The sequence below is a fragment of the Eucyclogobius newberryi genome, unplaced genomic scaffold (assembly GCF_026437365.1).
Source record: "Eucyclogobius newberryi isolate DKJ021-1_F unplaced genomic scaffold, fEucNew1.0.hap1 SCAF_290, whole genome shotgun sequence".
NCBI classification, from domain to species: Eukaryota; Metazoa; Chordata; class Actinopteri; order Gobiiformes; family Gobiidae; genus Eucyclogobius; species Eucyclogobius newberryi.
Window position 1 is genome coordinate 68,267 of NW_027315935.1, and position 11,448 is coordinate 79,714.

General features: G+C 41.8%; 1 protein-coding gene across 1 annotated transcript; it reads right to left on the reverse strand.

The window, feature by feature from the left end:
• Nucleotides 1-785: 785 nt before the first annotated feature.
• mc2r (melanocortin 2 receptor) lies at nucleotides 786-11,238 on the reverse strand. The gene is made up of 2 exons (XM_072459900.1): nucleotides 10,886-11,238; nucleotides 786-1,339 (listed from the first exon to the last, which is right to left on the reverse strand). Exons 1-2 carry the CDS (start codon nucleotides 11,236-11,238, stop codon nucleotides 802-804), a joined length of 891 nt encoding a protein of 296 aa, XP_072316001.1. The 3' UTR covers nucleotides 786-801.
• Between the last annotated feature and the right edge of the window lie 210 nt (nucleotides 11,239-11,448).

The following is an 11,448-nucleotide window of genomic DNA, read 5'->3' on the forward strand; positions in this document are numbered from 1 at the left end:
GATGGGATTTTCTTTGCAGGTGTAGAAGAAACATTTCCCAACAGTTTTCTTGAGTACAGTGAACTGAATTGATGATGGCCTCATCTTCCATTGTGATGGTAATCTAACATTACCAATGCATTCATAACCTTCTTTTTTACCAATACATTCATAACCTTCTTGTTTTACCAATGCATTCATAACTTCAGTCTTCCTGAAGATGTGAGACAGGCAATGTTCAAATCTAAGCTAAAAACAGTTTTGTTTGGATGCGCATATGACTGAAAGGATTTTTCTTTGCACTCTTCTCTTTTATGTCTTAAATTGTTTTGTGATTTCATTAGTTTAGACAATCAGTTGGACTGATTTAAAAGGGAGTTGGACTCCGAAAACATGTTACCCATTGAGGCTAGGTGTTTTTTTTTATTTTTATTAATTAGTTAATTTTATTGTATTTCTGTTTCTGTGATTTCTTTGTGATTTTAATGCATTTTTCCTGCTGTGTGAAGCACTTTGAATTGCCTTGTGTATGAAATGTGCTCTACAAATAAACTTGCCTTGCCTATTGGAGTTTACAAAAGTATACAAGACATTTATTATGTTTAAAGAAGTTTACAAAACAATTATTACATGTTATTTTATATGGCTGTAGACAATGGACATAATTCAGATTCAGACTGCTTTTTTCATGGACAAAATCTTCCCAAGCTTTAATACCAAACCCAACAAATGTTTTTTGTCTTTATTTTAAACTATGCTTGGTTGCCGCTTAATTTGAATTTAATTTGTATTTCTTTCGGATCCTTCGCAGAAGATGTAATTTCAGCAGAGCAGCATCTTCCTGAAGGTGCGCCTGAGTTCGGCACAGCGAAAGGCATAGATGGCCGGGTCTATGAGCGCATGGGACATCAATAGTACCACGTGAAGCTGAAATAAAGACCTATAACATTCACAATATGGGTTGAAAGGGCACACCATTATTATGATTAAGTGGAGGAAAAATGGAGCCCAGCAAACCAAAAAGGTCCCAAATAGGACAGTCAGAGTAAGTACCCCTCTCATGCTGCTACCCCACCGTCTTTGCCTCCTACTACATCGTGGTACACCACTTGGGAGGGATGCAATCTTCTGGGCATGGATTCGGGCTAACATGAACATATAGACATACAAGAAACAGATGATGGAGAGGGAAACCATGAAGAAGACCACAAAACAAATCATGATGAAGAAGGACTCAAAGAAGCGGATCATTAGCAGTGCAGACACTCCGCACACTGTCCAGATCAGCGCCAGGATCGCCGCAGTCCGCCGCATGGTGATGATGTTGTGGTAACGGAGAGCATGAAAAATTGTGATATAGCTGCAAAAAGACGAAACAGAAAGCAAAAAAAGATGGATTTAGTTGATTTGTATACATGGGTATGCACACCAGTAAATGTAACTGTAACATCTTAATTATTAAGCTAGTAATTATCAAGCCTTCCCCTAAGTTTATTTAAAAGCAGAGTAAATCAGTAAATTGGCGGTACACAAAGCACAAACATATCTCTACTGATGACTCTGTGGGGATCACAGTAGAGGTCTGAATTCAAAGATGGCACCACTGACGGATGCCTTGGTGATTTGGTGTGCTTTGTTTTGTCTGTTGTAAATTGTGTGTCAGCGTGCTCTTACACCCGCAAAGAAGTCTTAGACATCAGAACAATTACTCCGACGGCTCAATTTTCATTTGTTTTAGTACCTGCAGCAGAATAAGTAAATTTTTTGGCCAAAAAAGTGAGGAACGCAAGCGGGGGGGTCTCGTGCGTACGACCATCCCTGGGATTTTCCTCCTCTTTGCTAACGCAATAAGATGGACAAACTGGCACTCCTGTTTTGTGCTTCACAGTGACGTGGCTCAGTGAGTCGCCCCCAGACTCCATGCTTCTTCTGGAGGGATTCTAGCTCCTCCGCACGGACAGAGAAAAGGGACCTCTCCGGGGGAAAACATTAGGCGGAGGCGCTTGGTGTGTCCGATGTGACGTGATCTCCAAACACTGCTCCTCTGCTCTGGAAAATCTCTTCATTAACTGCTCTCCACATGAGTTTACCTCATTAATTCTGGCTGCTGTTTACATTCCACCAAATGTGAACGTGCATGAGGCACAGCGCTCGCTCGCGGATCAGAGTGTAGAGCGGACCTTCCCAGACTCTTTGATTATTATCCTTGGGGCCTTTATCCCAGACCCCCCTCGTCCGGACAGAATTAGTAAATTCTTGATTTTATGCATGCCTTATTTAATATATTTAGCTCATTATTGTTCATTGTTGTATGTTGCACCTTACCGCTGAAGCAAGTTCCAAGTTTGGGCATTTTGTTCACTGACATTCGCAATAAACGTTTTTCTGATTTTGATTCTGAGATCCCAAGGTTTAAGCTCCAACCAGACATTAAGATATTCATTACAGGGAATATTCTATGAGCACCATGAAAGCTGTGACATGGGGCCATGCTGTCTCTTGCAGATTGATCTCACATATATTGAATTTTCCGGACTATAAGTCGCTAAGTTTTTTTCATAGTTTTAGCCGGGGTGCGACCTATACTTATACATTTATACTTATATACTTATACTCCGGGGCGGCTTGTTTGTGATATTTTTTGCTATTTTCACACTTACAACCACATTTCATACTCCAGTGCAACTTATATGTGTTTTTTTGTTCTCTATTATGTCTTTTTTGTCTGGTGCGACTTGTGGTGAAAATGTAGTGTAGTGAAAATCACCATTAAAAAGGGATATACTGATATTTTTATGTAATGGAAATAAAGGGCTTTACAGTTCACTGTAAAAATATTCTAAATGTTATGCCAAGTGATAATGATGAATATGTATATTTGTGAGATGTTAAACTCTGTAAGTGAAGAATGATTCTCAACAACTTATAGTAGTGAATGGATAATGTTCCAATCTGATACCCATTCTTACATACAGTAGCATGATATTTTTGTGTCTCATTCTGTATGTCGCACCCTGAAAGTAAATAGGCCCAAAATTCTTGGAAACATGTCAGTGTAGTCCCTCATTCGTCCAGGAGTGTTCCATTGTAGAAAAAGGTTCAGTCGTAGTCATCTGGACTCCGTTTTAGAAAAAACTAAACGTTTCGACTCTCATCCAAGAGTCACTCTCAATCTGCAAATTTAAACAAGAGGCAAGCCTCTTGTTTACTATCAGCCCATTAATGGGATAATTAGTCTCCCTTTTGTGTCCCTGGCTCACTCTCTTTCTCTTCCGTGAGGACCTGATTAGCATCCGAATGCCCTGGATGTCTACCTCTCCAGGGATTCAAGATTCCATTATAAACAACAGGAAGGTTGAATCTTAAACCCCTATTCCTATTCAAAGAGGTGTAGATTCTGTTGAAACCAACAATCTTTTTCATCAGGAGGGCCCGCCCGGTGGGCAGGGCTCACCACAGAATAGGATAACTATCTGAGTCCCTGGTCTAAATTTGCAGATTGCGAATGTCTCTTGGATGAGAGTCAAAACGGAGTCCAGATGACTACAACTGAATCTTTTTATACACTGAGAGTAAATACATAATAACTATAGTTATTAAACCTAATTGTTTGATTTTATGTATTTTTCAGATTTTTTCAAATGAAAATTGCTTTATTTATTTGACTTGTACCAAAATATATTCAATCATGTTTTTTTCTGTTTTCACAGAGAATGGCGGAAAACACAGATTCTAAAGACATACAGGTCCAGGAGAATGAGGCGGGTATGTCTTGGAGGCTCACAGGTCTTGGAGGCGCACGTGTCCTGAAGATGCACAGGTCCTGGAGATGCACAGGTCCTGGAGATGCACAGGTCCTGGAGATGCACAGGTCCTGGAGATGCACAGGTCCTGGAGATGCACAGGTCCTGGAGATGCACATGTCCTGAAGATGCACAGGTCCTGGAGATGCACATGTCCTGAAGATGCACAGGTCCTGGAGATGCACAGGTCCTGGAGATGCACAAGTCCTGGAGATGCACATGTCCTGAAGATGCACAGGTCCTGGAGATGCACATGTCCTGAAGATGCACAGGTCCTGGAGATGCACATGTCCTGAAGATGCACAGGTCCTGGAGATGCACAGGTCCTGGAGATGCACAAGTCCTGGAGATGCACAGGTCCTGGAGATGCACATGTCCTGAAGATGCACAGGTCCTGGAGATGCACATGTCCTGAAGATGCACAGGTCCTGGAGATGCACATGTCCTGAAGATGCACAGGTCCTGGAGATGCACATGTCCTGAAGATGCACAGGTCCTGGAGATGCACATGTCCTGAAGATGCACAGGTCCTGGAGATGCACAGGTCCTGGAGATGCACAAGTCCTGGAGATGCACAGGTCCTGGAGATGCACAGGTCCTGGAGATGCACAGGTCCTGGAGATGCACAAGTCCTGGAGATGCACAGGTCCTGGAGATGCACAGGTCCTGGAGATGCACAAGTCCTGGAGACAGAAGCGCACAGGTCCTGAAGACCCTAGTACACAGGTCCTGGAGACGCACATGTTCTGTAGAAGGAGGCACACAGGTCCTGGAAATGTAGGCGCACAGGTCCTGGAAATGTAGGCGCACAGGTCCTGGAAATGTAGGCGCACAGGTCCTGGAAATGTAGGCGCACAGGTCCTGAAAATGTAGGCGCACAGGTCCTGGAAATGTAGGCGCACAGGATCCGTCCCTGGTTTCGTCTGCTCCCTATACTGTCTCTCCCCCTCCCTGCTGTGTTTCCTGGTCCTCCTGCTCCATGGATGTAGCTTGTTCTCTGTTTGGCTGTCAGCACACCTGTCTCATCAGCTGCAGTATATGAAGCTGGATCTTCAATCGTTCTTGTCCAGTGCCTGCTACCTGCCTGCCTTGAATGCTGGCTGCCTGCCCTGTTACCTGCCTGTCCTGGTTCTTACCCGCTCGCATCCACAAACCGAAATTGGCTCCACCTGCAATGTCAGCAAACTCACCCTTTGTAATACATTTTTACTTACGTCTGGTCACTCAGGATGCACTGTGACAGGCGCCCAGGTGTGTGAATGTGTGTGAATGGATTAGTGGCCCTTGATGTAAAGTGCTTTAAGTGCTGTGAAGGTGGAAAAGTGCTTTATAAATTGTGACCATTTACCAGTTAACACTGAAGGAGAGGTTAACATTAACATGTCTTCAATGACAATGTTCATAATAGTCTGTGTGTTTGTTCATTCACCTTGACAGGCTTATGAATAAATACAATTATAAATGAAATTATACCTAGCCTACTCAATTAATTTAGTAGGTTGCGTTTTAGAGAAAGAAAACATTACTGCCAGCCTATTCACTGTTTTGATTATTAAATTGATATAAACTGAATATGTGTGTAGTGATTTCACTAAGAAATACATTTGCAAATATGCATTCCTTACTTTTAAAGTAATTATATATCATGTGCATTACTGTATATCAATTGCAATAGTATTGTATTATTATTATTATTATTATTATTAGGCCCGAGCGCCACAAGCTGGCGAGAGGCCTATTAATCTCGTAAGGCCGTGCAAAGCATGGCTGCGAAAGTGCGCACGTAGTGCGCACGAAATCGAGCGCGAAGCACTCGCCCACTTCCAAACACTCACTAACGCACTCCTTCACTCATGCACGCCCCGTGCATACTAATTAGTAGTAGGAAAATGGAACATTACTGTTGTAAACGGGCAAAGCCCGTGCAAAAGTGCGCACTAAACGAGCACTTTACATTCGCGGTCGTCAACCCCATATAAAGCACTCATTTGCGCTAAGTAGCTCACGAATACGTTCCCCATATCTTGCATGTTCCGTGCATATAAGCATGTAATGCAAAAATTGAACATTATTACTGTATAGAGGGCCAAAAACATAAAGTGTTCTTCTTCTTCTTCTTCTTCTTCTTCTTCTTCTTCTTCTTCTTCTTCTTCTTCTTATCGGGACCAACCTCCCTATTTTTCACCCAGTGAACATTGACGAAAAGTCACAAAAATTTGCACACCTCTAAAAATCGTGCCTCTCTACATTCTGGCAATTTCCCTTTTCTAAAATAAAAAAAAATTGGCGCGTCAGCGCCCCCAAATGTACCAAAAATGCATTGAGAGATAGGGATAGATAGATAGAGATAGGGCAGAGAATTTTTAGACAACACGAAGTCCCTGTTTATTTTAAACCAGGAAACACTTTAAGACAAAAACTGGTTCACCCAAAGGACAAGTTGCCGACTCAAAAACAGAGCAATGTAGTTTATTCGATCCAATGCAGTGAAGAAAGCTGTAAAGAACGTTACATAGGTGAGACGAAACAGCCTCTACACAAGAGGCTCTATCAGCACAGAAGAAATACTAGTTCAGGACCTCAGAGTGCCGTGCATCTCCATCTTGAAGCCTCTAATCACTCGTTTGAAGACGGTGAGGTGAAGGTTTTAAGCAGGGAGAAAAGATGGTTTGAAAGAGGAGTCAAGGAAGCTATTTTCGTTAAAAAAGAAAGACCTTCTTTAAACAGGAATGGAGGGCTAAGATTCAATCTTCCTGTAGTCTACAATGGTATACTGAACCCCTGGAGAGGTAGAGGACCAGGACCAGGACATTTAGATGCTAATCAGGTACTCAGGGTGGTTGAGCCAGGGTCTCACAAAGACAAAGAGGATTCTAATAGGCCATTAAGATTCTGAATAGGCTAGCTCGGTAGATACAAGGGGGGAGTTTCTGTTGAAACAAACAACTCTTTCTACTTCAGGAAGGCTCCGCCCAATTGGTGGGTCTTACCACAGAAGAGTACAAATATCGGAGTTCCCGACCTAAATTCTGTTATTCACAATGACTCTTGGATGAGAGTCGAAACGTCTATTTTTTTCTAATTGAGTCCAGATGACTACAACTGAAGCTTTTTCTACTATTGAGAGATAGGAAATGACCGAAAAAAAATCTGATCGTAGAATCATGAAATTTGGCGCAGAGGTAGATGGTGACAAGAGAAGTAAAAAATATTATTAGGGCAACGCCGTCCGCCCAACCAAATGTCGGCCATATTGGTTCAAAAATGGCTAAGCATGACTCGGGAGTTTTTCCAAACGTCGTACTTTTACGAACTCCTCCCAGGGCGTTGGCTCTAAAAAGCTGAAATTTGGTGAAAATGGTACTGAGGAGTGGGACATCAAAAGTTATTCAAATTACATTGATACCTGTCACGGTCTCTGTGCGGCGAAGCCGCAAACTGTAGCTAGAATTTCAGAAATCTCCCAAATTTAACATTTCTGCCGTTTGCGCAGATAAAGTCCGAATTGCGTCAAATTAGAATTAGTTGTTTGATTGATTGACTCTTTGCCTTAAACCTACTTGAAGTGAAATAAATTAATTTGGAGCCACAGCGCCCCCTACAGATTTTATATGGAGGTTAAATATTTAGTTTTGCGAAATTATATGAAATTTGACACAAAACTCAATTTTAGCATCCCCATCAAAAAAGTCAATGAGACCCATGTCATAATTGTTATGGCGTTGCCGTAGCGATGACCAAAACCTCCCACGTTATTCCAATGGGGAAATCGCCAGAACATGTTTACACTTTAGACTTTCACAAACTCCTCTTAGGGCGTTAGCCCTATTAACCTGAAATTTGATGAGACTCATCTTCAGGGGTGGACCATCAAAAGTTATCCACATTTTTATTCAAAAAGTCACGGTCTCTGTGCGGCAAAGCTGCACATTTTGCCAAGAATTCAAAATAAAATTGCTTTTTGATGGTAAAACAAAGGGGAGAAGATGTGACAGCGTCACAGATTCAGCAGTCGGCGTAATAAAAGGACCATTGGGGCGCGTTAGCGCCCCCCCTCTTGCGGCGTGGCGGCGGCGGCGTGGCGAGGGCCGATCATTGCCGCTTGCGGCTTTAATTATTATTATTATCATTAGCCATAACAGCTAAAGTAAGAACTTCTAAATCTGCATAAAAATTGAATTTGTTGCTATGGAAATAAGACATTTAATACATTTTCTTCAAAATCTTTTCCACTGTATCACTCACTATGAACCACTGTGTCAGTGGAATATTGATGCAAAAAAGTATTTATATGTTGGATAGATTAACATATTTTAAATGTCTCTTAGGTTCTTAGTAATTTGCTGATAATATCCAGAGTCCTGTAAGATAAGATAAGATAAGATATTCCTTTATTGTCCCACATGGGAAAATTTCATTGATGCAACGCAGGTAGATATCCACACCTTAACTTAGCTTTTTTTTCTCACAGTTATATATTCTCAAAGAATCATTGAGGATCCTCATTCTCAACTACATCTGTATTAGATGAATAAATGGGGATCTGGTATTCAATCCCAAAGATAAGGGCTCGTGTAATACTGGTATGAGCAGAAACGTTTTAACACAGGTAATAATCCAATTGATTGAAGTCAAGGATTATGAATCATACAAAGCCTTTGAACAGATTTAAAAAGATGGACTTAACATTTATTTGATTAAATATCTGTTCAGCCATCCAAAAAAATAACACCGTCACAAAGAATATTCCAAAAAGTAGTTCATTGAACTAGGCTTTGAAATGTGTGTGTAACTAAATGTTGACACCTTTTCAGTACATACCATTTTCAGGTAGAACAGATGTCTTCTCTTTTTCATGAGCTGTACATGCAGAAAGTATTGGAAAGCTGATTATACGCCGATCAATATAATATGGGCTGAAGTATTAGACATAAATCTCAGCAAATTGTCACTAGTCTGGGACATGGGGAACTGGTCGAAACTGGTTGAAAGCCTTCAATTGATGAATATAACGGCAGCCATGGTAACGCATACAGGTGCAACGATCTGACAGAGAGCAACAATTGTATTGACGTGTCTTCCTAAACTGCACACTTTTAGAAGAAATGTATGTTTGCCACACTAGTAGCAGTTTTAAGATATTTTCCTTATTGAGTTTAGACCCACTTTTTGAGATAGTGGGAGATAGCTTATCCTTGGCTGCTCCAAAACGTCACTTGAACAGTGAGTAGTTCAGCTGTAGCAAGCCTCGAAATAATGGGTCGGACACGGTCAATGACCGACGAAAAAATCTGTTTTGACCGACTCAAAAATAAAGTCTCCGGACATACTGACTGACGTAAATTTTTCAGCGTGTGTGACCCCATTTTGAATTTTCTAATGGCCCATTCACTCTGCGGCGTCAAAGCATCCAGTTTACATTCAAAGTCTATGTGGACGCGTGTTTTTGCGACGTGAATCCTACGTTTTGAGCGTCAGACGCAACACGTTGGGGGCGTTTGAGCATTGGACACGCCACCAGGGAGGGAAAGAGAGAAGAGGAGACGGGTAGTTCCAGAGCCTAATCTTTCCTGTAAATGCTTTTTTCTTCTTCACATCTGTTTGTTACTGGCGCGAGCCAAAGGAAAGTGACTCTCAAAGTTTCAATCCCTTCCCCCGAGCGTTACCATGGAGATCATCTCACTAATAAATTATATAATGCTTAAAAGAGCTACAATGAGGGGCTAGTTTTGTATTATTTAATCCATTTGTGGCCATTTTATTTTTAAATGAATACGCTGAATTAAAGAGTAGGTAAATAAATGTTTCCTTATGTGGCAGTATGGGGTTGTGCCAAAATTCGCCATCCAGTAGGTGGCGCGAAAGCGTATAAAAGCGCCTCGTCTTCTTCTCTCTCTCACCGCGGCTCGTGCATTTCAGATCCTGTGTACGCCCTGTCCTCGCTGCGCCAGGTAGTATTTACTCAGTTGACAAAACCAACCACCTTAGTCAATTGCTTAATGCGTGTATTGTTTTAGTGCCGCTGTGTGGCTTAGCCCCGTCCCACATCGCTTCATCGCGCTCGTTGTCCGTCGCTTTGGTGGCTGGCACATCTTGAGAAGCTGGGGTCCGATGCGTCAGCCATCACCCGTCAAAGGTGCGTGCTCACGAGCCGTTACAGAAAGTAGGTGCTGCCTCGGTACAGAGAATGACAATATGTGTGTTTGAGCTAATTCTACCTCCTTGTATTCAGGCTTCGCGGTTGAGCCACCGGCCCGTGGCTGCCTTGCCTGTACTGCAATGCCTTTCCTGTACTGCAAAGGGCACTTTTACTGCATTGCCTTTTCTACATTGTCTTTGTTGTCACTGTGTCCCTTCTGTGTGCTCCCTGCCCTGGCCTGTGTCATGTGTGAGCAAGATTCTATCTAACGCAAAGGACTGGCGTGTGTTACATCAAAAGTTAATATATATAGCTATAATAAATCAATGTAATTTAACTGAATGGCCTCCTTTTTAATCAATGGAATGAACCTGTGTGCCTTTAATGTTTTTAATATGGTCCTGGGCCCATTAATGTCCAGGTGGCGTTGTTGGTCTTTTAAAATATGTTTCAGAAAGCGTCTATGCCACACTTACTTTTTTCTGATAATTGTGAATAATCGTAAAATTGTGATATTTCTCCTCATGATAATCGTGACTAAAATGAATATTGTGACATCCCTAATAACGAAACAAAACAAAAGTCACCCAAAAGCTAAAAGACGAGGAAATATGAGGAAGCGTATGTGGCACTTGGCTTCACTGTGACTGAGGTGGAGACAATGAAAGACCATCAATTCACTCTCACCTTCATTCAGTGGTTCAGTCATGTTATCCTGTGTGCTTGTCATTGGATTGTAATATAGATCTGCATGACAAGTTGTGTTGTTTTGAATAGATAATAACTGGTTTGACGAAGATATCAAAGCCAATCTGTTTTTATCCTGCCCACATTATTTTAATACATACGATGCAACTACCGAGAGGCATGGAATAATTTTATTTTCAATCCAAACAACTTTTTGCCAAAGAGAATATATATTGAAAAACAAATTTGCTTAGTATTTCTGTTTTATTTCACATACCGATCCACTGCGATGGCCATGAAGCTGAAGATCGACCCCATGAAGGACATGCAGAGCAGTGAGTCCATGAGGTCATCCAGCCTGGTTGCGGACAGGCCCGTCTTCTGGAGCTTTCCCACATCCGCCAGCAGGATCATCATATTCTCCCAGCTTTTTGTCAGACTGGCCATGGTGTTGAAGGCGGCAAGGCTGCAGATGAAGCAGTACATGGGGGAGTGCAGGTTCCTGTTACTGATCACTGCAATCACCACCAGGAGGTTCTCTACTAAACTGACCACTCCAATGATGAAGAACAGAGGCACAGGGACTTTGACTTCAGGGCAATCTGTTACATTTAGTGAGGTGGCATTCATAGCGATCTGAAAGGACAAACAAACTGAGATGAGATGGCTGAACGAACTAGTATTTGGATGTCCCCAAATCATTAAAACGAAACTTTCAAAAAAACATTTTGATGCAGTTCACCAACACATCCACCTCCTTTAAAATGGATGTGACCCTCAATGAAAGTAAGTTTGCAACCTTATTCAAATCACAGATGTTTACTGACGTCTCTCAATTGT